Genomic DNA, 26,118 nt, shown 5'->3' with positions numbered 1-26,118 from the left:
TGTGGGGGTCATACTTACTCTGCTCACTCAGGGACCCAGGCTGGTGATGGCTCTGTTGCAGCCTGTGCTTAACCTGGGAAGGGAGCGTGGTGAATTGTGCAGTGTTCCTAAAGCTCTCGCCTAGACTCGACACTTAATCGTTTCCTCTCCCGTCTCATTGGTCAGAGTGAACGATTACAGGGTCAGGGCTTAACTCTAGAGGAGGGTGGGAAGAGTGATGCCACCAGGTGAGAAAATATGTGCTGAGCGTAATGGAAAACCATAGGTCACATTTGCTGAGTGTGTACTGTGTCCCAGGCACGGGGCTGAGAACTTTATGTACATTATTTCATCTAGCTTTCCCCTCATGCTGCAAGTGTTGAATGAAGGCCTGGAAAGGTTTTCCAACTTTATACTCTGAGAAGTTTCCAAATCCACAGAACAGTTACAAGATTGAGAAAAGGAGCAACTATGTATCTTTCACCAGTTGTTAGTATTTTGCCACACTTTTGTTCTCCCCAACCTCACACACTTTTTCTTTTTAACTGAGCCATTTAAAGGAAGTTGCTGACATCAACACTTTATCCCTAAATACTCTTTGAGAACAAGATATTCTGTTATGTCACCAGAGCACCCAAGCTGAGGAACATTGTTGCAGTAATGTCTTTTAACATATAGGTCACATTTAAAATTTCCCTAGTTATCAAAATGTCCTTTTTGCTTTTTAAAAGGGTTATTTTTAAGAATCATGAGTTATATTTAGTTGTCACATCTCTTTAGTCTCTAGAAAAGAAATGTTTCTAGTTTTTTGTTTTTTTTTAATGACATTGGCATTTTTATTTTTTTATTTTTATTATTATTTTTTTATATTGGCATTTTTAAAGCCTGTTTTCTTGTGGAATGTCCCATACTCTTGTTTCTTCTGATTGTTTCCAGCAGTTTTTGGCAGGAGTACCACCTAGGTAGTGACTTGTATTTCTACTTCATTGCTTCTGTTTGTCTCATTATTGCTGATGCTCAGTGTGGTCACCAGCTTCAGGCTGTGTCTGCCAGTCTCTTCACTGTCAAGGTAGCCCTCCCTGCTCTCCACCCCTACCCAGAGCCTGGCAGGCATAAGTTGCTCTGGATCATGGTGTTAGGAATCAGATTTGGGTCTGAATGGCGTCATCGCTTATCATCACATTGTCCTTGTCTCCTTGAGAGCACTGTCTTTAATGGTTTTATATCATCGTATCTTGTGGAATACCAATGTCCGTATTTCCTACTTTTGTATGTCCAAATTTTCCTACATTTTCCTATTACTGCCTAATTGAATGGAACTTTTAGTCTTCCACTTGGGCCATTTTTGCAAATAAATCTTGGTTCTTGTAAGTGTCCTTACACGGCAGGTTGTGGTCAGTCTCTTGACTCTCTGCTCTTCCCCCTGAGGCCTCCCCTGTGCCTGGTGTCCCTGGGGTGGCGTCTCCCCAGTGCAGTGTTCTGGCTCAGTGAGTGCCCGTGTGCTGGCAGTGCTGGGAGTGAGCAGCTCCTTCAAGAGCACAGGTGCCTTTCCTTCGGTTTCTGACGCCCAGGGACCAGCCTTTAGTGGGCCAGGCCTGTGGGAGCCATTGTTCTCTTTGTTGCCCAGTTCCGTGAGGGAGGTGGTGTCATCTCCACATTCCCAGATGAGGAGACCAGGATTCAGAATAAGCAGGGTCAGGAGCCAGCACTGGTTCCACCCACCTCTAAAGCCCAGATTCTTCCTGTTGTTTGCTTCTCTGAAGCTGCTGTGGTGCCCAGAGGCTGGTGGGCTCTGGAGGTCAGGGCCACCCAGTGAGCCTTGCCAGGTGGAGGCTGGCGCTCAGCCTAGCTCTGGTTCCTCTACTGAAGCTCCACCAGGGTCAAGTCTGCCAAATTCAGGCTGAGCCCGGGGGCTGCTTCTTGGGGCAGCTGATGGGAAGAGAAACACCACTGGAGCTGAGGAATGGTGACAACTTCCCTGGGAAGCTCCTGATATGCTGGGTGCTTTGCTGGAATCATTCTGAAGCTTGTGTCTAATCCTCACAGCAACCTCGCATATATGGGGGCTGTTGGCCAAACCTGGCTTGCTGATGAAGATCCTTCCCCCATGTGGAGCAGTGTTGACCATGTGCGGTTCACAGCCAGGCCCCCTGCTCTATCCTCTGAGATCCTGCCTGTTTGCTGGCCACACTGCCTCTGTTTCCCCTGTGTGCTGTGTGGAGTCATCAGTGAGCTCCTACCTCAGGGGAGTGTAGAAGTATGTATTGTCAATAACATATAACACAATATGAAACATAAATTACAAAAATACAATGCAGTATGTGTCCATACATGCGTGCTCAGTCGCTTCGGTCATGTCTAACTCTTTGCACCTCTGTGGACTGTAGCCCTCCAGCTCCTCTGTTCATGGGATTCTCCAGGCAAGAATCCTGGAGTGGGTTGCAATGCCCTCCTCCAGGGGGTCTTAACCCAGGAATTGAACTCGTGTCTCCTGCATCTCCTACATTGCAGGCAGGTTCTTTGCCACCAGTGCCACCTGGAAAGCCCCATAATGCAATATGATAGTAGTAATTATATATATTTTCAGCCCCAAGAGACAGGTCTGATCAGGCAGTTGATTAACGCGGCAGCAGTAGGTGTGCTCAGCAGGTGCTTGTGTGGGCTGTCAGGCTGGAGTCATATGGGGAGGGGAAGGGGAGGGTTCCATCTGCATGTGCCCCTTCCCACCTGGGCCCTTCTGACCCTCACATCCTCACTAGTCTGTTCCCATCTTAAAGTCCAAGACCCCAAACCCGAGGGACACTTCATCTTCTCTGTGGACATGTTTCACGTGATTAAGAGGCAGAATAGAGGCAAAACACTGAACAGGCTGGCTGGCAGGCAGTTGGAGTCCTGACAGTAAAAAGGGAACAAAAGAGAAAGAAGATACAGAGAGATCCAGACAGAGGTTGAGAACTCAATCAAGAGAGGCTTCTGTGTGACTGTCCTTCAAAGAAAGACCTTTGCAGATTTCTTCCTCTTCTTGGTGTTCCCTCTTACTCTGCTTTTCTCCTCAGACAAGTCATAACCTGCAGTTCACTCTTGGTTTGCAGCCAAAGTGATCATCCACCAGACACTTAGTGTCTTAGAAGACATCGTGGAGAACATCTCTGGGGAATCCACCAAGTCCCGACAGATCTGCTATCAGTCGCTGCAGGAATCCGTTCAGGTCTCCCTGGCCCTCTTTCCAGCTTTCATCCATCAGTCAGGTAGGAGCTGGCCACAGGCCCCCTGCCGGGTGGTTCTGACAGGACCCAGAGTCCTGCCTAGCTCTGTAGGGCAGGCCGAGTTGGTCGGCAGTGCAGACTCGAGGGCAGGCTGAGGGCGGTGACGTCGTGAGGTGCTAAGTCACTTGGGAACATGTCAGTGGATGGGGCGTTATTCCAGGGCCGACATAGAGCTTTTTCTGAGGGTTCTACTTATTTATTACATGGCAAGGTGGGTTTCGCTGAGATGCTAACCCTCCCCACACTCTGTCACCCTGCTCAGAGAAGCTCTCTCTGGGTCTCTGTGTGTGCTGGCCTGGCTCTCCTGAGCAGTGACTGGTCCTGTCAGTCTTGTGAGAGAAATATCAGGGCTTCTCAGTCAGCAGATCCTCACTAATTGCTCCCGAGTGTATGTGGTTGAAGCCAGAACATACTGTACAGATGATTTTTGAGATCTGGAAGCGCAGCCACACTAAATGTAACCAATATTTTCGGCAGTTAGTCCATTTCATGGCCCAGGGGCGTGCAATCAGAAGTACACCATTATCCACTTTCAGCCACTTGACCCTGGACCCAACTGCAGAGAGAAGTGGCTGAAGCCCTCAGGTGCTGACCCAGTTCAGTAGTCGCATCCGTGAGCACAAGATGACCCAGCCACAGTGAGCGCTCTGCACAGCGCTGGATGCTGGGCAGTGAGGGTGGCTTCAAGATGACCTTCATTCCCTACCATGAGCCATTGGGTGGAGTTGTCTGTACCAGGGCTGTTTTCTCAGCATGTCCTTAATCATTTTCCACTTTCTATCATTGGCTCTGATGGTCCTGGCTAAATTTTTTCCTGCAGGAAGCCTTAGAGCGAGAGAGGATCGTGCAGATTGCAGGAGGAAGTGCATCTAGCCAGGGGCTGCTCTTCATGCCTGTGTATGTGCCTCTGATCACTCGCTTTGTCCCTTTATTTAGATGTGACTGATGAAATGCTGAGCTTCTTCCTTACTCTGTTTCGAGGACTTAGAGTCCAGATGGGCGTGCCTTTCACTGAGCAGATCATACAGACTTTCCTCAATATGTTTACCAGGTAACCACTGACCCGCTCGCTATCCATGGTTTTCAGGCTCCACATGAGAAGTGGTGGGACCTGGCTGCTAAACATGGGCTTTTTGCTCCCTTTCTTCACTTGCCACGTGCTGCTCCCAGAGAGCCATTTCCTTGGCTACGGTATGCTTTCTCTTGTCTTCAGAGAACAGTTGGCTGAGAGCATCCTCCACGAAGGCAGTACTGGCTGCCGGGTGGTGGAGAAGTTCCTGAAGATCCTGCAGGTGGTGGTCCAGGAGCCTGGCCAGGTGTTCAAGCCCTTCCTCCCCAGCATCATCGCCCTGTGCATGGAGCAGGTGTATCCCATCATTGCCGAGGTACGAGGGCCTGGGTGGTCTCCCATGCTGCCTGTGACTGCGGAGGGAATGAGATACTGAGGAGAAAGTGTTGTGTTTTAAAACAAATTTATTAGTTATTTTATTTTTCTCATAAGATAATATTTCTGAGAATGCTACTAGCTTGGTACTGGTTGAGTTAATTAGAACTAATCTAGTATAAGCATAGCAGGTTCATTGTCACGAGGTTGCTTGGTTGGTAAGATCAGCCTCCCATGGGAAATAGTTGATAGCTTTAGGTGAATATGTGGTTTTCTCCAGCAGATACAACAAACATTATAATAACAAAATTTTATAATACTTTCCTATTAAGAACTTTCATAATCTCAAGCATACAAAACAAGTTCCTAGAACCATTCAAGGTTTTCATCATTAGAAAGCTCCTTGCCCTTCTCAGAAAACAGCCACTCAGCATGACCAAATTCAGAATCAGTATATTTTTAACTAAAGTTTTCTGTGATAGTTTCGTAAACAAGGGCTAACCTTTCTAACTGCCCAAGCTAAGGCGTAAGTCAGTCCAGTTGCTTTGTGTCGTTAAACACATCTTGGCCCTCTGAAGGTTCCTGTCATGGAAGCTGGTGCCCCCTGGTCTTGATTTCAATCAAGGCTGGATTAAATAGATCTGGGCCTTATAATGTTGACTTCTGCCAAGACACATGGAATAATGTGACCTGTCATGATCTTCCATGACTTGGAGATATTTGGATAAATTAGCAAATTATTGCTGAGCCTGCCTCCCTCTTCTCCTCCTGCCAGTGAAAGAGGAGACAGACTCGGAGCGCAGTTAACACCAGGAGCTGCCTCCACCGTGAGGTGCCACCTCCACCTGGAGGCCCTCTCATGCTGCTTTTGGTGGTTTCTAAGTGCTCTTTAAACTCCTTTTCTATAGAGGGCAGGACCTCTGTTAAGCCTTCTCATCTGTCTATCCTCAGAGGTTGCACAAGACCAACAGGTTAGCCGGGACACTTTTTTTTTTAAATTCTGGCAAAGGAACATGACGGATCAGATCAACTGCTTTCTAAACAGGAAATCCATAGTCCTAATTATTTTTCCACTTAGGAACCTTTTTTATTAGCTTGAAAAGCTATGAGTGCTTCCATCAGAAAAAGGGACCCTTGGCACTGACCCCAGGCATTGTGTATCTCAGCCCTGGCCCCGTCTTGGCCTATGTGATCCTCGTTTGAACTGCAGGCCTGTGGGGTACTAGATGGGATGAGAGCAAACTCCTCATTTGAACTGCTGGCCCACGGGGGGCTGGACGGGATTAGAGCCACGTGGAAGGGGGCATGCTGCTGACTCTCAGCAGGCGTCTCAGACCTCCTTCCTGCGCTGGGACCGGGCCGTGGGTGGCCCCTGAGCCTTGGGAAGGGAAGGTGCGAGGGTCTGTGTGTGTCTCTCCAGCGCCCCTCCCCTGATGTGAAGGCAGAGCTGTTTGAGCTCCTTTTCCGGACGCTCCATCACAACTGGAGGTACTTCTTCAAGTCCACCGTCCTGGCGAGTGTGCAGAGGGGCATGGCTGAGGAGCAGATGGAGAACCAACCGCAGTTCAGTGCCATCATGCAGGTAACGTGGAGAGCTGGTGAGGCTGCATGGGATCCGTGAACAGGCAGGCCCCCTTCTGGATGCCAGTGCGTCCGTTGGCCGATTGTCCCTTGCTTTGCTTCTCTGGCTCATGGTCCCCCTTCCTCTAATGTGGCCCCTGCAGCGGGTGCCACACAGTGGTGCTTTGAAGCCTCGTGGTCTTGGGTCTGAAGCTCAGTTCTCGCTCTAGTACCTGTGATGTTAGTTAACTTCTGGAGCCTCGGTCTACAGATGGAGGGGTAACACTGCCTGCCTCACAGCTTTGTTGTAGGTTACATCAGAGCATCCATGGTGTTCCTGGTACCGGGAATGCTGGGTTCACGTCAGTTCCCTCTGCCTTATGGTGGAGTTAACCCACGTGTAAGGCAGCCGCCTGCGTCGGGTCCACCTGGGCCTCCTCACCCGCAGCACTGTTGTAATTTCAAAGATAATTCTGGCTTGTGCCACGTTGGGAGAGGCACTTCCTGGGAGCCAGTCTCCCTTTTCGATCACGTGTGATGGTTGTGAGCCCTGGGGGCCGAGCACACAGGGTGGCCAGCTGCTCCCTGGCTGCTTTCAGGCAAGTTCCGTGTTCCGCTCTCAGCTGTATGACTTTTTTATTCTGAGCCTTGGTCAAAGTAGAGGGTTATTTTTATTTTCTGGTTTTTCAGTGCTAGTTTTTCCTCACAGAGAAGCCAGAGAGGTTCTACTGTTCTTCACTTTAGCTCCCTTCCAGCACACACACGCATGAGACACACTCCCGGTGTGGAAGAGCAGTTGTTGCACCCCTGGTCTCGGCAGTTATTTTGCCGTTCTTCCATTTCCGACACCCCAAGGCCGGCCTGGGTTTGGAGTATCAGGTGCCTACTCCCCTCCCCTCCTGCCTCCTCCTTCTACTCTGTCCTTGCTTTCAAGATGCTTTTGGTTGACAGATGGCTGGTCTTCCACTCAGGACTGGTAAAAGCCACTTTGTAAAACAACTTCACAGTTTGGCAGTTTCTTATAAAGTTAAACATGTAGTTACTCCATAATCTAGCAATCTCACCTCTAAATTTTTTACCTAAGGTAAATGAAGACATGTATTCTCACAGCCTGTACAGAGATGTTATAGCCGCTTTTTTCCCAACTGCCAAAAGCTGGAAACAATCCAAATATCTATCAGGCGTTGACTAGATAGACTGTTGACACCTGCCCCTCAGCAGTGAGAAGGGACTGTTCTCGTTGACGCAGCAATGCCCTGGCCTCCTAGTACATTCCACCCAGTGCAAAGAAACCAGCTCCAAAGGGTTGCTCTGGAAACACTGCTGATTCCATCCCATCATATTTTGGAAAAAGCAAATCTAGAGGAACAGAGAGTGAGCAGTGGTTGCCTAGGGGTCGGGGGAGAGGAAAGCCATGAAACTGAAAGACACTTGCTCCTTGGAAGGAGAGCTGTGACAAACCTAGACAGCGTATTAAGAACCAGAGACGTCACTGCTGACAAAGGTGAAGGTCTGTAGAGTCCAAGCTATGGTTTTTCCAGTAGTCATGTATGGATGTGAGAGCTGAACCATAAAGAAGGCTGAGCACCAAAGAATTCATGCTTTCGAATTGTGGTCATGGAGAAGACTCTTGAGAGTCCCTTGGACTGCAAGGAGATCAAACCAGCCAATCCTAAAGGAAGTCAGTCCTGATTATTCATTGGAAGGACTGATGCTGAAGGTGAAGCTCCAGTACTTTGGCCACATGATGCAAAGAACTGACTCAATGGAAAAGACCCTGATGCTGGGAAAGATTGAAGAAGAAAGGGGGCAGCAGAGGATGAGATGGTTAGATAGCATCACTGACTGAACAGACATGAATTTGCACATACTCTGAGAGATTGTGGGGGACAGGGAGGCCTGGCTTGCTGCAGTCCATGGGGTCGCAGAGTCGGGCACCACTTAGTGACTGAGCACCAGCAAGGGGGCGAGGACTGGCCGCAGGTTGGGCGTGACGGGGCTTTCTGAGGAGAGAAAAGCTGTTACTGATCCCTGTGGTGGCTAGATGTCTCTGTGTATTGCTTAGAACCACACGCTGGCAGCATCAAAGGGGTGAATTTTACTCTGTTACACTTTACAATAAACATGATGAAAAAAATCAAACCATTGGACGTCATGAAGATTTCATCACGGCACAAGGATTATAAGACCCTCTTCTCATAGTTTAGGAGCCCACGGACAGAATGATGAAGCCGCCAGCCAGCCTGTTGCGGGGTGTGTTCTGCCCACTGATGGGTTTGCGTTTCATTGGCCTACCCTACTCCTCCTCAGTCAGACTTTTTTTTATAATATTTACTGTTATTTTTGGCTGTGCTGGGTCTTCATTGCTGCGGGAGGGCTTTTCTCTAGCTTTCTAGTAGTGAGCGGGGGCTACTCTCTGGTTGTGGGACACAGGCTTCTCATTGCCATGGCTTCTCTTACTGCGGAGTGCAGGCTCTAGGGTGTGTGGGCTTCAGTAGTGGTTCCCAGGCTCTAGAGACAGGCTCAGTAGTTGTGGCCCACAGTCTCAGTCGCTCTGTGGCCTATGATCAGGGATGGAACCTATGTCTCCTGCATTGGCAGGCGGATTCATTACCACTGAACCCCCAGGAAAGCTCCCTTCTCAGTCACTTCCTATTGGAGCAGGGCTCTCTGTACTTGGAGTGGGGAGGGTGAACGAGTAACGGAATTCCGCAGCTCAGATCCTGCAAAGCAGTTTAAAGATGAGCTATTGCTTAACCCCAAGGCAGAGGCAGCCAGTTGTGCATGAACTTCAAGGATTTGTGGTTTATAAGACCTGGGATGCCAAGGAGAGGGTGGCTTACGGGTGAGTGGTTGGCATGAGCTGGGGGTGGGCAACCTCTGCTGTCTGCTGCGATGGCCGAGATATTTGCCTAGAGGTGTTAGCTTCTTCCTCCAAAGACAAGTCCTGTGAAGGGGGTGAGAGGTTTATTACAAAAGGGTCAAAATGCAACCAAATTAAGTTGAAGGCCAGTGGGGAGTTCTTGGGAGCTCAGACTACACAGGAGCATTCCAAAGATCTTACCAGATGGGCCAGGAGAGCAGGCAGTACGCGCCCTCACCCTGTGTTGGCCGGGGAGCTGCCAGCGAGTGTCGGGTCTCTGGGCGTAGGGCGGTGCCCTGGAAGGGCTGGAGCTAATAAAACGGCGGTCTTACTTCCTAGGCTTTTGGACAGTCCTTTCTCCAGCCCGACATCCACCTATTTAAACAAAACCTCTTTTACTTGGAGACCCTCAACACCAAGCAGAAGCTGTACCACAAGGTGAGTGCCCCACCGCCTCTCAGATACAGGTTTCATCGTCAGGGGTGTCATGGGCCCAGGCCTGGTCCCTCCTCCTCGGGTCAGTGGCTGCGGAACCTGCCAGGCTGTCGCTCACCCCGCTCTTGTCTGTCCGTCTGTCTGTAGAAGATCTTCCGGAGTACCATGCTCTTCCAGTTTGTGAATGTGCTGCTCCAGGTCCTGGTGCACAGGTCCCACGACCTCCTGCAGGAGGACATCGGCATCGCTGTCTACAACATGGCCTCCGTGGACTTTGACGGCTTCTTCACGGCCTTCCTCCCGGAGTTCCTCTCCAGCTGCGATGGCGTGGATGCCAACCAGAAAAACGTGCTGGGGCGCAACTTCAAGATGGATCGGGTGAGAAGAGGGAGGCCCGGCGGCCATCCGAGAGGTGGGGCAGGCTGCCCCGGGCCTGCTGGGTGTGCTCGCATGGCTCCTGGGGGACTTGGTGCTGTGAGCCGAGGGAGGGGCACGCGCTGTCCCCGGGTGGCCTCTGTGGCGAGTATATTTCTTGTGTCCGCTGCCCAGCCCCCAGCCCCTGTTCTGGCCCCAGCCATCCGCCTTGTTTGTCTCAGCTTCTCTGCACCCCGTTGAGCCCACTTCTAAGTGGGGTCCAGCTCTTGTTTCCTCTGGGTCGTGAGCTGGCACAGCCCGGACTTGTGACAGACCGAGACAATTGGTGCTTGGGAGGGAGCCCAGGGTCAGAGGTGGGGCCTTGGGCTCTTCTCAGACGCCAGGCGCAGCCGGGCTGACCTGCTGCCGGGGCCTGGGAGGAGCCTCCTGGCCTTCACGCTCTTCCCCACGCTGTTCCCCCGGAGGCGGTCAGGTGGGCTGGGCAGCCCCTCAGGTGGGTACTGGGTGGTGAGGTCTCTGGAGTGTAGGAAGCCATCCTTGCTGGTGTGTCTGGGTTCCATGGTGCCAGCCTCTTGTGCGCTGGGGCCTCCATGCTGGGCCCTCACCTGCCCTCCTCCTCCCTGTTTCCCGTGTCAAGTCTTTGCTGCTCACCTGCCAGGAGGCGCTTCCTGGACCTCTATCTGTCCAATAATTTTTCGTCTTCCACCTCCTCACACTTGATGCAGTGAGGCCTGCTTCCTCTCCTGTGTCCTCTCGGTGTTGCTGGCCTGACCCGTGTGCACCAGCCTGTCCACCTCCCTCTTCCGGGTCACGTGTTGCTCTTGCTGGAGGAAACTCCCCACCCTCCTCACTCGTCTCCTCTGATATGCGGCAGGATTCTTCTTTCTAGACTCAGCCCCTGTTCTCCCTTGTCTCGGAGTCTTTCTCTCCCTGGATTGATCTTGTTTTCTCCTGAGCTTCTTGAAGTTCACTTCAGCCAGTTGGGTATTTCTGTCATCCTTGTCCTGGAGGCCCTGATGTTCAGTGGTTGGTTTCTAATGGTGTTTTTGTTGGTAAACTTCTGGATTTAAAACAGTGGCTTTCAAATCTCAGTATGCATCAAGCACCTGGGGTGCTTTTGCAGCAGTACTCCTGTGTTTCTCTCAAGAAATTTGAACTTGGCATTCAGGAGCCACTGATTTTAAAAACATCCTGGGTTTGTTTCCACGAGGATGAAGTAAGTAATCAGTGCCTTCATCCATCCATCCACCGTGTAGCTGAAGCTGGCTGCATCTCAGGCCCTGTGCCGGGGTTCTGGGAGCATCACTCACCCTGCCTCCAAGCATCTTGCTGGGAAGACGGTCAGCAGTGCCCTCTGTGGACCTCGCTGAGTCAGGCACCTTATGTGCTTGACTTTAAAAAAAAATAATTTTATTTATTTATTTTTGGGTGGGCTGGGTCTTTGTTGCTGCTCGGGATTTTCTCTAGTTTTAGAGAGTGGCGGCTACTCTCTAGTTGTGGTGCACAGGCTTCTCACCGTGGTGGCTCCTGTTTTGGAGCACCAACTAAGACACACAGGCTTCAGTAACTATGGCTCACAGGTTCAAGAGCACAGGCTAAGTAGTTGCACGGGCTTAGTTGCTCCATTGTGTGTGGGATCTTCCCGGATCAGGGATCCTGCATTGACAGGTGGATTCTTTCCCACTGAGCCACCAGGGAAGCTCCGTTGGCGTCTTTAAGCCTTCCAAACAGCCTACTGTGAAGGGTGGGTAAGTCCTGTTGCCAACCCTGCTTCACAGAGGAGCCCAGGCTCAGAAAGGTCAGCAGTACAGAACTTGGGATTGGTAGATTCAAGAAGCAGGATCCAGAGCTGGGGGTTCTGGCTCCGGAACCTGTGCTCTATCCACGGGCAGGGAGAGCTTGGAGCAGAGGCGCTCATCTCACCCACTGAGGCCAGGAAATAAGTAGTATCCGAGTAGCCTTTTTGGAAGAGGCAGGCTTTGAGAGGAGGGAGGTTAGCCAGGTGGCCTTACAGGTGTGGACAAGCACTGTAGATGTTCCTCTGTGTGTGGACCTGCAACCTGGCATTGTTGATCCAGTCCCCCAAATGAAGAAGACCACCTCTGGTGGTCCCACAGTGGTCCATGGCTGACTTTGGGCTTCCCGTGAGGGACTTTCTCTGTTTGCACTCTGTGGCCAGCAGGCTAGGTGTCGGGTAGCGTGTAGGCCACTTCTGGTGTGTGACTCTTGATTGGCAGGGCCTGCCTGGAGCCCTGGCTGGAGAAGGCTCTGCAGAGGGGCCTGGCCGGCCACGGTGAAGGGGAGCCATGGCAGTGACTGCAGTCTGGACCCCTTCCCTTCCTGACTGGGTCTCCTGGGGCAGGTTTCCTAACCTGTTGTGCTTCGCTTTCTTCCTCTTCCCAGTGATGGTGCTGACAATCTGGGTCGTAGGCTGGCTGTGAGGATTAAATGAGTTCATCTCCGAACTGCTTGGGGACAGGGCCTGGCACGTGGTGGGCACTAGGGCCATGTCTGCTGTCGTTCTTGTTCTCCCTCCGTGCTTTTGCTGACATGTGGGGCAAGAGTGAGGACAGTTTGGAGTCTGGTGGAGTGTTCGCAGGGCTCCGGAGCACCCTGCGGGGACACGGTGGCTGGGAGGTGTGGGTGGTCGGGTGTCGGGTGGGGCTGGGCTGCAGCTGTGCCCTGCCTTCCAGGACCTGCCCTCGTTCACCCAGAACGTGCACAGGCTGGTCAACGACCTGCGCTACTACAGACTCTGCAACGACAGCCTGCCCCCCGGCACCGTGAAGCTCTAGGTGCGGCCTGCTCACCACCCGAGGGACCCGATTCCTGCCGCTGCCCCCGCGTCACCTCCGCCTGCGGCCACTGGCGTCTCCTGATCGGCCTCGGCTGCTCCTCCCATGCTCACAACTCCTCCACGCTCCTCTCTTGCTGCCCGCCCAGCAGAACCGGCTCCGGGGCGTCCCAGCACTGGCTGAAGGGCGTGGGGTGTTTGGAGCAGGCAGGGGTCATGCGGCCAGGTACCAGGGCGGCCCCGGGACACCCTATGGGGTGGTCCGTGCAGATCAGGCGTGTCAGTCACCAGGCAGAAACGCCAAGGACAGCTGTGACAGTGCCACCTTCTCACCATTCCACCTCCCCCTCCTGGCCCAGCCTGCTCTGGAGAGGCATGATGTTGGAACTACGTTGGCACTTCCGTCAGGCCTCTCCTCCCTCCCCCTAAATTGCCTTGAAGTCTCTGCTTTTTGTCAGAGATTTGCAGACTCATGGGGTTTTTTTTTTTTTTTGGTTGTTCTTGTTTCTCATCATTCCATTGTGATACTAAGAAACTAAGAAGCTTAATGAAAAAATAAAATGCTTATGTTGTTGTTATATAAACGTTGGTTAGGGAGCTTCTTTTCCACTTAAAACTTTCTCAAGAGAAAAAAAAACCCAACACTTCCTCAGGGTCCAGCATCCAGGTGAAGGTTCCGGCCTGGCGGGGAGCGGGGCCATGAGGGGTGGGCCCTGCATTGGTGCCCTGGGAGAGCCCTTCCCAGGATTGGCTTCCATTCCACCCTCTTCTCAACAACGTCTTTAACCCCGAGAAGACTCAGGGCCCCCGTTTCTCACGTTTAGGAAGGGTGGGGGACTTGGTCCCATTGATGGTTTTCCTGGTGGAGCGGGGTCTGGAGTCCGGGCGGTGCCTGCCCCCTTGCTCATCAAGTCATGTCCACTGCTCCCCCTCCCAGGAAGTGGGCCCCTCAGGGCCCAGGGTCTCTCCCGAGAGTGGCAGGGGGGCGGGGGTCTCCTGATGGGCCGTCTGAGAGTGGTGGCTGGAGGAGGGAGGGAGGGCTAGCCATTCATGTGGGGGCGAGGAGTGGGTGGGACTCCGGGCCGCTGGTGTGTCAGGGAGCTGACACATGGGCAGAGATGGCACTTGTCCTGGGAGTTTCTGGGCTGATGGATCAGTGGCAGCTCCTGCTTTAGTTGTGACGGGGATTGGACTGACAGACGGGGTTGCTTCTCCTGAGGAACACCGCGCCTGGCAGGAAGAGGTATGCTCACCCTTTGAAAGTAAGGGTGGGTTAGGGTCAGGGTCCGGGTTGTCGATAGAACTGGAGAGGAAGGGAGCTGGCTGATGGCTTCTACTTCCAGGGCCTTTCTTGATAAGAATCACTTTGGTGGGAGTGGGGCCCTGGGCCGCGTTGGAGCTGTGTGTGTGTGTGTGTGAATGCACGCACCTGTGCACACAGTCCCCTGTTCCTTGTCAATCACAGCCTCCCAGCTGCAGCTAGCCCCACTTCTGAGTTCATAGAGGAGGGAATTGAACTTCAGTCACTCTCCTACAGAAGGGAATTAGCATCCAATTATTCCCAGGCTATAAATACTACCTCACCTGTCTGCGTGGCAAGGCTGGGAGCGCTGTCTATGCCGGCAATTATGAAAGGGCTTTTTGAACGCCTGGAGGTGGAGGGGGTGAGGGGATGGGTTTGGTCCCCTGTGAGCTCCACTCAAGGCAGGACCTGGGATGGTAGAAGAAAGGCCTTGAGGAGTGAGGTGAGTTGGAGGATTTTTATCCCAACACTGACGGGCACGGCCCCTTCTGTGTGGATTGTAGTGAGCTCCCGGGCCTTGGAGTTGGACAGGAGGCTGGATGACCTGCAGGAAGGCAACCTCCCCTCAGGGGAGGTCAGACAGAGCTCTGATCTGATGCCTTCTGACCGCAGTGTACTGTAAGGAAAGATCCCGTGTGCCACAACAAAGACCTGCTGCCACCAAATAAATATTTAAAAGGTTATTTCTGTGAATTTTCTTTCCTATATGTGTGCAGAAATGTACAATTTTCTCATTCCTTTTCCCTTTTTTTTTTTGAGGTCCCATTGTTCTTGTAGTGTCCCTTTTACTTACTTAACATGACCATTTTCTCATGTTATTCAGTGTTAATTGCTCAGTCGTGTCCAACTCTTTACAACCCTAGGTACTGTAGCCCACCAGGCTCCTCCATCCATGGAATTCTCAAGACAAGAATAGTGCGGTGGGTTGCCGTGCCCTCCTCCAGGGGGATCTTCCTGACCCAGGGATTGAACCTGGGTCTCATGCATTGCAGGCAGATTCTTTACTGTCTGAGCCAGCAGGGAAGCCCCATTTTTAAGAATTATACTGAGTGTTATTATGTATTGTACTAAATCATGATTTTAAACCTGGGATGCTATTGTAATTGGAAAGAACAAATCTGACTCCATGTTTGAGCTGTTTGTTTTGCTTCAACCTTTGTATCCTGTTCCTTTTGCTTGGAGTTAAGAACATTACCTATTGCCTAAAATATACAGGATAGGCCATTCTCAAGGCTCCAACCTTTAAGAGTATAACATTTTTCTATTCATATGGAGATAAAAAGTTGTAGAACAGAGAATGACATTTGTTTTGTTGGAGGTTTACAGGAACATCTTGACCTAACCTACGTGAACGGAAGATTGCTGCACCAAGAAGTTTGTGACAACCAACAGCACCCCTCCCTCACCTGACCTTTAAAAATGCTTTTCTGAAATCCTTCAAGGAGTTCAGGGTTTGGCGGGCATGAGCCTCCTGTCTCCTTGTGTGGCCCTGCAATAAACTTTTCTCTGCTCAAACTCCAACATGTTGGTATTGTTTGGTCTCACTGTGCATAGGGCACATGAACCTCAGTTCAGTAATTGTATTATTTCATATGGTGATAACCATGATTTGCTTACAGTTTTTTTTTTTATTACAAATGATGCTGCAGTGAACATCTATGTACATAAGTCTTGGTGCACTTGTGTGATTATTTCCATAGGTTCAGTCCTGCATGTGAAATTGCTGCATCAAATGTTTTTGAAGCTTATGATAGGTGTTAGTGGGCCTGATTTCTATTTCAGAAGCATGAAAGTTAACAGATTTCAGAGCTGCAAAATGTCTGTGCTGTAAGGCTCCAAGTCAGCCCCTGGTTTTTTGGACCCCCCGGGGGTGCCTGGCTCGTTAGTGGCAGCCTAAACAGCCCTCCTGCCCACTTGTGAGCCACACTGTTGTCCCTGAGTAACACCTCTGCAAGGCGGCTGGGACCTGAGAGAGAAGAGTTTACAGTTCTAGTCCACTCCTTGGGCCTTGACAGGAACCGTAACTGATGGTGGTTCATCAGTTCAGCAAACTTATCATCTGCCTTCTTAAGCCAGGTGCTAGGCTGCAAGGGAAGGAAAGATTCCGAGACAAATAAGATACAGCCTGTGTCTCCAAGGAATTCACAGACCATTGAGAAAGGCAAAGAGATTATTGGAATGTGTGCTAGACTTCCCTGGTGGTACAGTGGATGAGAATCCGCCTGCCGGTGCAGGGGACACGGGTTCAATCCCTGGCCCAGGAAGATTCCACTTGCTGCAGAGCAAGTAAGCCAGTGTACCACAACTCCTGAGCGCGCAAACCACAGCTACTGAAGCCTGCTCCCCTGGAGCCCATGCTCCGCAACAAGAGAAGCCTCCGTGATGAGCAGCCTGAGCACCACAACGAAGTGTAGCCCCTGCTCACTGCTACTAGAGAAAGCCCACACAATGAAGACCCAGCACAGCCGAAAAAAAGAATCTATTTAGGACTGTTGGGGTGATGGCGGTGAGGAGTCTAGGAAATGGACAGCGGGTTGTTGAACTAGGTGGTCAGGGGAGGCTTCGTTGCAGGTGGCGATCACCTGAGCAGGCTCTCACCTGGGGCGAGGGGTGGAGGAAAGGTGAAGACCCAGGTCCAATAGCATCTTCAGGCTGGTGAGCAGGCTGGAGCTGGCTTGAGACATTTTGAAGACTGCCACGAAGCTTTGGTGGACAGATGGGTGGGGTGACTAAAATCTTTCTTCCAAACCAGGATGTGTTGAGTAAGAAGAGACATTATCGACAGTAATTCTGGGACAACAGGTGTCAACTGGGGCTTCTCCTGTTCCTAGAAGAGACAGTGTCTGGCCCTGGGAGGCTTGTTGCGCTATAGCAGAGCTTCCCAGGTGGGTCAGATATAAAGAATCTGCCTGCAATGCAGGAGGTCTGGGTTCGATTCCTGGGTTGGAAAGAGCCCCTGGAGAAATGAAGAGCAGCCCACTCCAGTTATGCTTGCCTGGGGAATCCCCATGAACATGGATAAAGGAGCCTGGTGGGCTCCAGTCCATAGGGTTGCAATGAGTAGGGCACAACTGAGTGACTAACACAAAGACACGCGATCCCCCGACGTCCTTCCATTCAGCTTCAGGTGCAGCCTCCTGGCTCATCGGGAGGGATTGACTCTGAGCTGGTCCCGAGCGCTGAGATAGAGGATGCGCAGTAGTGTATTCCACCGCAGCTAACTGCAGTCTTACTGGTTTGGGTTGTCTCCACACCAGCTCTGGGGGAAGCAGGGGTCCTCCCTGACCCTCTGGGCCGGAGCCGGCTGCCCTCCCCTCCTCAGGAACTCTCCTGCCCGTCCCTTGACACAGGCTTCCTCACTGACCCCGCGGTGCCTGTCTCCCCCACCAGAGTGAGGTCTCCTGGAAGGCCGGGGTGCATCTGTGTCCCCAGTGCTCCGTGGAGGGCTTGGCCTGGGGCAGGTGCCCCCAGACCACTTGAGTGCCTGAGGATCTTTCCAGATTTATCCAAACGGGTTTTTCCTCACAAGAGGAAGCTGGAGTCACACTGGGGTCTCTTCTGGCTAATTTTTAACATAATGAAGCTGCATCCTTGGTGTCTGCTCAGAACGCCTGGCCTTGCTTTCAGGCTCCTCAGGGAGAAGCACTAGAGTGAATGGCTCTTCAGTGAAGAATTTCTTCAGTTCAAGGACTCCCTTTTCTGCTCTCCCCTCTCTGTGTCATTCGGAGACATCTTTTAAAAGCCACGTTAATTAGCTGGCTCAGGCCCTTGAGGGGGTTGGTGGGTTTCACCACCGACCTGGGTTTTGTGGCCCCCTGGGTCTAAGTCTTGTGAGGTGCTGGTGGTGGAGGGCAAGGAGAGAAAGACTAATGATTTAAACACCTCCAGTAGCTCCAGATTTAAAAAATATATTTGATTGATTATTTATTTGTTAGCTGCACCGGGTCTTAGTTGCAGCTTGTGGGCTCTAGTTCCCCGTCCAGGGATCGAACCCAGGCCTCCTGCATTGAGAGCGTGGAGTCTTAGCCACCGGACCACAGGGGAATTCCCACAGCCCCAGTTTTCCTTCTCTTTATTGTACAAATAATGCATGTTCCTTTCCGATAAAAAGAAGAAAATAAAAATCTCTTAAGGCATTATAATGACTTGGTGGGTGGCCTTCCAGACCTTTCCCTGTGTGTCTGTATATCCACACGTCTCTTTCAGGGTGAACCAGAGAATGTTACGTGCGTGGCAGGGTTCGGGCCCCTTAGGCCCGTCTGCATATACACGCCCTTCGGTGGGTCACAGGCCCCTTAGAGGACCCAGCTGTCTTTGGCTGTTTCTGCCAAGAGATAACTAGGGTTGGTGAGAGAGAAGCGGCCCCTGGAACACTGTGAGAGGTAATCTGGGCCCTCATTTCTCTCGGACCCACATGAGTGTCTGGAGTTAGCACGAGGCCTGAAACTGGAGGCTCATCCAGAGGCGCGGCTCCTTCCAGAGAAGCCATCAGATGCTGTCCACTCTTGGAGCCCTCGAGGAAGGCTTAACTGCCATTTTGCAGAGGTGGGGCCTGTGGTCCAGAGGCTGCCATCAGCCCGGCCCGCCTCCCTCCGCCAGTGGATGACTCCTGAGCTGACGGAAGTCGCTGCGACCTTGCTTCCAGCCTCTGAAGGGCGCTGGAGTAGAAGTGATTCAGGCTCCAGAGAAGGACGTGCATAGCATCGCCAACTTCCTCCGGCTGAGCCTGCCGGGGGGGGGGGGGGCTGGGAACTCCGAGGAAGCTGTGAAAAAGTGAAAGTGTTAGTCACTCGGTCACGTCCACTCTTCGACCCCATGGACTGTGGCCCGCCAGGTTCCTCGGTCCATGGGATTCTCCGGGTAAGAATACTGGAATGGGTTGCCATTTCCTTCTCTGGGGGATCTTCCCGACCCAGGGATGAACCGGGGTCTCCTGCATTGCAGGCAGATTCCTTACCATCTGAGCCACCAGCAGTTGCTCTGGGGGCTGTTATTACCTTACTGATGTGTGTTGTGCCGTTTTCAGAAATGGTTCCCACCTGCCGCTGGAGACAGGCCGCCCTCCAGATCCTGTCCAGGGCTTACCCTCTGCAGGCACCCCCCTCACCCCCTTAGGATTCCTTTGCTCTTAGAGAGGAGACTGAGACTCAGAGAGGGGAGGTGACTTGCCCAAGGCCACACAGCAAGTCACTGGCAAAGCTGGGGTCCCGTTTTAGGTCTGTGTGCTCCCCTGCCTGCGTTCTTTCTGCTGTGCCAGAGCTCATGGAGGCGCCAGCCTTGGCTCAGTCACACTGGGCAAGTGGCATGCCCAGGGGCCTGGAAGCTTCTGTGCTCCTGTCAGTCATTCCTAAGCTCATATTCCTTTTTTTTTGGCCACACTGCTTGGCATGTGGGATCTTAGTTCCCTGACCAGGGATCACACCTGTGCCCCTGCAGTAGAAGTGCGAAGCCCTAAGCACTGGACCACCAGGAAATTCCTCCTAAGCTCATATTCCAATGAGCAGGACATTTATCACTATTCCTCTTAAACCTGAAGGACATTGGGGCCCGGAGGGGTTATGTAGCTTGCCAAATACACAGGCTTCCTAGGTGGCCCAGTGGAAAAGAACCTGCCTGCCCGTACAGGAGACACAGGAGACCTGGGTTCAATCCCTGGGGTCAGGAAGATCCCCTGGAGGAGGAAATGGCAACTCACTCCGGGATTCTTGCCTTGAGAATCCCATGGACAGAGGAACCTGGTGGGCCACAGTCCATGGGGTCGCAAAGAGTTGGACACAACTGAAGCGGCTGAGCAGGCTTATAAGGTTACTCAGTTGGCATGTGGCTGGGCAGGAAACCGGGTCTCCAGGATTCAGAATTCTGTTCCCTGGCAGAGCTGCTGTGGCTGCCTTGCTCCGTATTCTGCTTCCTGACGGGCCCCGGATGAGGGGCTTTGTGGGTGGGGCTTGGGGGTTTCCAGAGCCTGAGCTGGTCATCAGGGGGAGCAGGAAGCTGCGAGTCTGGGTCCTGGGGTCTCAGGTTCACTGTCTGCCGGGCCCCATCCCTCTCTCTCTTATTTTCAGAGCCTGTGTGTGTGAGGAGCTGACCTGCTTCCTGATGCACAGCAGGCTTCATACCTAAGCTGGTTCTGCTTTCCCTGGTGGCTTTGAGAGTAGTTTGCAGAGTCCAGTTTGTATAAGTGGCCCAGGTGGGGTATACTTCTGGGAGGCCCATCCCTGAGCACAAGGCTCCTTGGGGTTTCTCTGTGCACGGGGGTGCAGAGTCAAGCCACAGCTGTGTAGGTTTCTTTTGATCGGATCGTGCGTGTCACTCACGCTCACTCACTTGTTCAGTCTGCCAGGCTGTCACCAGGCATTTACTGCGGGTCTACGCTGTGACCATTACTGAGTCGAGGACCCATGCATGGGAAACCATGGGTCCTGCCCTCAACAAAGTGCACCATGTCCTTTTGTTTTTTCTTTTTTAAAAAAAAAAACTTTAAATTTTATATTGGCATGTGTGCTCAGGTGTATCCTGTTCTTTGCGGCCCTAGGGACTGTAGCCCACCCGGCTCCTCTGTCCATGGGATTTTCCAGGAAAGACTGCTAGAGTGGGTTGCCATTTCCTCCTCCAGGGGATCTTCCTGACCCAGGGATTGAACCCCAGTCTCCCGTGTCTCCTCCACTGCAAGCAGATTCTTTCTTAACTGCTGAGCTATCGGGGAAGCCCTATTTTATGTTGAAGTATAGTCAATTAACAATGTTGTGATAGCTTCAGTTACACTGCAGAGCAACTGTGGATGTACGTGTATCCATTCTCCTCCAAACTCCCCTCCCATCCAGGCTGCTACATAACATGGAGCAGAGTTCCATGTGCTATACAGTAGGTCCTTGTTGGTTAGCATTTTAAATATAGCAGTGTGTACATGGAAGTCCCAAACTCTCTATCTCTTCCCCATACTTCCTCTCTGGTAACCACATGTCCAGTTCTTGAAGTCTGCGAGTTTCTGTTTTGGAATAAGTTCTTTCGTATCATTTCTTTTAAAATTCCACATATAAGGGCTATCACACATATTTATCTTTCTCTCTAACTTGCTTCACTCAGTACGACAGTCTTTAGGTCCCTCCATGTTGCTGCAAATGCAAATTGTTCCATGTCCTTTATATCATCATAATTACTCCTGAGAGAGAAAGTGTGTGTGTGTGCATGCACATGTGTGTGTGCACACGAGTACATGAATATGTGAGGGGTGGTGGACAAAATGAACTCTGATGGGACTCCAGTGTCCACAAAATGTACCTGTTTCTAGAAATGATCTCATTTTATGCTGGAAAACTGGTGGCTGGAGAAATGTATTTTTAAAAAATTTGCCTATTAAACAAATTATTCTCTCCAGATTTAAAACAGACTCTTCTGGATAAAATATTCAGTTAAAGTTCAAACTTCAGACAAATTTTGTGAGAGTTTCAAAAGGCATTTCTTCCCCCATTCAGGTGCAGCTCCATGCCAGGAGAGTGGAGGGTGGGCACAATTGCAACCCACGCTTGCTCCCTGAGCCAGGCCTTGTTGGACAGTGAGCAACCTGCACAGCTGTCCATGGCGAACTTGTCAAACTCCCCAATGAAACTTGTCTCAAGAGGTGTCCTTTCCCCCTCATCCTTCTTCTTTCCAAGATGGCTTTCAAGGCAAGGTGGCTTATGTGTTTTTATGAGGTTGAGGGAGGGACATCTAGCTCTTATTTTGGATTTTGAATCCTCAGACCAAAAGGGCATGAATATCCATCACTGACTCAATTCTGTGTCTGGGACTAAGTGTGTCTGCGTGCCACTCCCTTGCCTGTGACATCTAGCCTTAACTGTCCCCACCAGGACACAGCAGGTGAAATATTGAAGTTGTCACTGGTGCCTGAAGTCTCCATTTCCCTGTCACTCCACCCAGGCCCTGTGGGTTGGGGCTTCCCCTACCACCCTCAGCCACCACACACCACTCACCCCCACCCTCCACCAGGGTCCAGCTCCCACCACTCTTCCAGACAACTCTGGACAGGCCATGGCTGTAGAAAAAAAGAGTTGGTGACAAGAAGTGATGTCAGAGGGGGGCGGAGTCAGAGCTCAGGCACAGATGGGTGTCAGTCCTGGGCATCACGCTGTCTGCTGCCCACATGAAGCCTTGACTTGTGTGGCTCCCAATGGATCTGCTACTCACTGGCTGGTCTTCAGTCCAGCAGTTTAGATGTGATGACAGGTGACGGTCCCCTTCCCCATTCCCATGCTCCATCTTTTCTCTTTCTGGCCCCTCCACCCTCCAATCTAGCCTCCTAGGGGCAGAGTTTGGGGTCAGCCATGGCCTTTCATCCTTGAGGGGGCCAGCAAGGAGAACTAAGAATATTTGATTTCCTGGGGGGGGGGGGGGCACTTCATGACCACATCCAGACAGTCTCATCTCAGCGCTGAGCAGCAGGTGAGAACAGGAGGCTGTCCAGGGAACCCTAATCAGGCTTGGAGCTCCACCCCCGGGGACCTAAACCCCAACCACTGGTCAGTCCTAACCCCTGCCTCTAAAATCTTGGTGTTCCCCACCACGCTCTGCATCCGACTCCAGGAAGTGACTTGACTCTCTCCTAAACTGGAATCCTAGGTGGGCGCACATGATGGTGGCAGAGGCTAGGGCAGGGAGGCTGGGATGCAAGTATTGCCTTCTATGCCAGGAGATGGACTCCTAACGTGAGAATGGCCCCCAGACACAAAGGCTCTTTAAAAGATGGTGGGCAGCTGCGTGTGTGACCCTCGGCCACTAGATGGCCACACAGGTATTTCTGGATCCCTCGGACTCCTCCTGCCAGGGCTTCCCTGGTGGCTCAGTGGTAAAAGAATCCGCCTGCCAATGTGAGAGGCGGGGGTTTGATCCCTGGGTTGGGAAGATCCCCTGGAGAAGGAAATGGCAGCCCACTCCAGTATTCTTGCCTGGAGAATCCCATGGACAGGGGAGCCTGGCGGGCTACAGCCCATGGGGACGCAAGGAGTCAGACATGAATTAGCAACTAACACAGAGATTCCCAGAGGACTCTTCCTGCTAGACTGACCCCACAGGGGGTCCCTTCAGGTTGGGGTGGGGGCAACAGTGTGTGTGGAGAGCTGGCCTGGGCCTTCCTGGGGATCCGCCTTCTGTCTTCCCCTCCCAGTCCCAAGCCCCTCTCTGAAGGTGAGGACGTAGCCAGAGAGGTGGGTATCTGGGAGCATGGTGGCACTCAGAGTCCGTGGACTCTTGCCAAGATCTTGAGTCAGATTCGGAAAGATCTGGAGTCAAGTTCATATGTTACTACTTCCTAAATGCAAGGCTAAATCTTAAACACTAGAAACAGTGTAGGACCAACTCCCCTGCCCCCAACCCCAAAGTAATTAAAAATAAAAATGCTATGTCAATTATACCTCAATAAAACTGAAGATAACCCCCCCCCATAATACTAAGTCATAGAATTAGATTTAATACTGCAAAGTGATGTTACACTTGTCTGTGGGCTAATCTCTCTCTTCTGCTTATAAGCACAAGTCAGTCAGCCCAGCTGTGTGACCTCAGGCAAATTGCTTAGGCTCTCTGGTCCTCAGTCCTCAGCTGTAAAGGGGAATTAGTATGAGTTCCTCCCAGGGTTGTTGAAAGACCACAGGAGGTGATGGATGTATTCAGCTTCAAGCCTGGGTTGCAGTAGTTGGGGTAGAACAGTGGTCCTTTGGATTGTTACTGATGCGGGCTCCTTTGGGCTGTTGGGGTGTGTAATCCATAGAGCATGAGGCCTGGCTTTGGCCAGTCAGCGTTGGTTGGGGAGATTGGGGGTTCAGCTGATTTGTTGTTGTTGTTCAGTCACTTAAGTCATGTCTGACTCCTTGCAACCCCACGGACTGCAGCTTGCCAGGCTCCTCTGTCCCCCACTATCTCCTGGAGTTTGCTCAGGTTCATGTCCATTGGTTGGTGATGCTATCTAACTATCTCATCCTTTGCCACCTGCTTCTCCTTTTGCCTTCAATCTTTCCCAGCATCAAGGTCTTTTCCAGTGAACTGGCTCTTCACATCAGGTGGCCAAAGTAGTGGAGCTTTATTTAGCTTCAGCATCAGTCCTTTCAACGAGTATTCAGGGTTGATGTCCTTTAGGATTGACTGGTTGGATCTCCTTGCTGTCCAAGGGACTGTCAAGAATCTTCTCCAGCACCACAGTTTAAAAGCATTAATTCTTTGATGCTCAGCCTTCTTTATAGTCCAATTCTCACATCCATTCATGACTACTGGAAAAACCATAGCTTTGATGCTATGAACCTTTGCCAGCAAAGTGATGTCTCTGCTTTTTAATATGCTGTCTAGGTTCAGCTGATACTTGATTGTAAAGGATAGAGTCAGCCTGAGAAAAGTGTCAGACACATGGGCCAGGTGCATATGTGAGGCAGGTGTCAGAAGGGGAGATAATTCCAGGCTGGGCATCCCCCCAGGTCCCTCAAGCACTCCCCAAACACTGGCCCCTGGGAAAAGTGCATGGTTATTCTCACTCTTTTTGCCTTAAAATTTTTTATTTATTAATTTGGCTACACCAAGTCTTACTTGCAGCATGCAGAATCTTTAGTTGCAGCATTCGAACTAAGAGTTGCAGCATGTGGGATCTAGTTCCCTGACCAGAGATTGAACTCGGGCCTCCTGAATTGGGAGCTTGTTCTGCAGATAGTAAAACCCTCACCAGCTGTAAGAAGTTCACTGTACACAGTCTATAAGCATGTGGACTCCAGACCACTTGGAACCAGGAGGGTGATGATGCTGACTCCTGATGACCTCAACACCAGCCAATCAGAAGAATGTCCACGAGCTGACAACACCCTGCTCCTTAAACACTGTCAGGCTCCTCACAGCCTCCTCCAAAGCAGGACTCAGGATCACAGTTTTGAGGGCATTAGCCCACTGTGTCCCCTTTGTCTGGCAAAACAATACAGCTATTTTTTTCTACTTCATCCAAAACTCTGTCTCTGCGTTTCCATTCAGCACTGGTGAACAGAGGCTGAATTTGGCAACAAAAGTGACAGCATGTCAGTTGTGACCTAAGCCTTCAGAGACCTCACACTCACTTCCTTGTACCTCTGCCATTGTCAAGAAAAGAGAAGGCCTGGACCCACCAGGAAGGACCACCTTCCTGGACCACCACAGAGAGGAGCTAAGACCAGCCCAGGTGGCCAACACGAGTCAGCTGCAGACACCTGAGCGAGCCCGCCAAGCTCAGCAGAGCCGCCCTGCAGAGCCCAGCCTAGGTTGCCCCCAGGCAGGTGGGCAGGCTGGGCTGAGATCAGCAGACCCCTCCCAACTCTCTGACGTGAGAGTGAGTATGACTGGATCATGGAGCAGCCCAGATAACCCAGCTGAGACCAGCTGACTCCAGCCACCCCCTGGACATGTGAGTGGGCCCAGTGGAGATCAGCAGAGCTATCCTGGCCAGTTCATTCTAGATCATCCAGCTGCAGATGCCCCAGATGCCAACTGAGATTTTTGTGGCTCTTTGTTACACGGTGTTATCTTGGCTCCTGGTTAACTGCTATACCACCCCCTCCACCTTTGACCCCCCCAGTGGAGGAGAAGGGCTGAAGAGGAAGATGCATTACGGACCACCGAGGGCCCCAAGGAAGCTCTCTGCCCATGCTTCTCTCCTGTAGGGATGCCTGTCAAGCCTCCAGCTCAGCCAACATCCAGCTGGCAAACAAGATGCCCTTCCTTGCAGGCACCCCCAGTCTGTCTATACCAGCCTCATGGAGCCTATGTCTATTTAGAATGTGGGATCCTTGACAGCTTTCGTCCTAGGCTTCAGATCTTAGCTGCTAAGCACGTACAAAACAGGAAATAAAAAATCCAATGGGGTTGCCTGTTATCAGCATATTATCTGAATGAACGTCTGCAGTATCAGAGAGACTGCCCCCACTTTACAGATGAGGAAAGGGAGAACAGTGATGGTCAATGTCCGGCACAAGGTTGTAAGTGATAGAGCACAGATCCAACACCCGGGTCTGACATCAGAGCCCCTGCTCCTAGTCCTGCCACATCCCCAGGAAAAGAATCTCAGCCAGGTGGATAGAGTGAGCAGCCCTCTCTGGCTACCTCATGGAGTAGCTGGGGCTGAGATGGGCCTGGGGCTTCTGGAAGAAGTTCTTCAGGGCT

At 51.6% G+C, this 26,118-nt stretch overlaps 1 protein-coding gene across 3 annotated transcripts in view; it reads left to right on the top strand.

Moving 5' to 3' along the window:
- The window catches only part of XPO6 (exportin 6), a 111,385-nt gene extending 98,145 nt beyond the window's left edge, over positions 1-13,240 (top strand). For all 3 annotated transcript variants that reach the window (XM_020907929.2, XM_020907928.2, XM_070461129.1), the window contains 7 exons: positions 3,072-3,227; positions 4,182-4,296; positions 4,459-4,630; positions 6,050-6,211; positions 9,392-9,490; positions 9,635-9,865; positions 12,556-13,240. In XM_020907929.2, coding sequence (XP_020763588.1) covers positions 3,072-3,227; positions 4,182-4,296; positions 4,459-4,630; positions 6,050-6,211; positions 9,392-9,490; positions 9,635-9,865; positions 12,556-12,657 — 1,037 coding nt within the window. In that variant the 3' untranslated portion in view covers positions 12,658-13,240. The remainder of the gene's footprint in view (positions 1-3,071; positions 3,228-4,181; positions 4,297-4,458; positions 4,631-6,049; positions 6,212-9,391; positions 9,491-9,634; positions 9,866-12,555) is intronic.
- The last annotated feature ends 12,878 nt before the right edge of the window (positions 13,241-26,118 follow it).

This window comes from Odocoileus virginianus, chromosome 33 (genome assembly GCF_023699985.2).
Source record: "Odocoileus virginianus isolate 20LAN1187 ecotype Illinois chromosome 33, Ovbor_1.2, whole genome shotgun sequence".
Classification (NCBI taxonomy): Eukaryota; Metazoa; Chordata; class Mammalia; order Artiodactyla; family Cervidae; genus Odocoileus; species Odocoileus virginianus.
The sequence above is the reverse complement of the archived record's forward strand: the minus strand, read 5'-3'. Positions and strand labels throughout refer to the sequence as shown.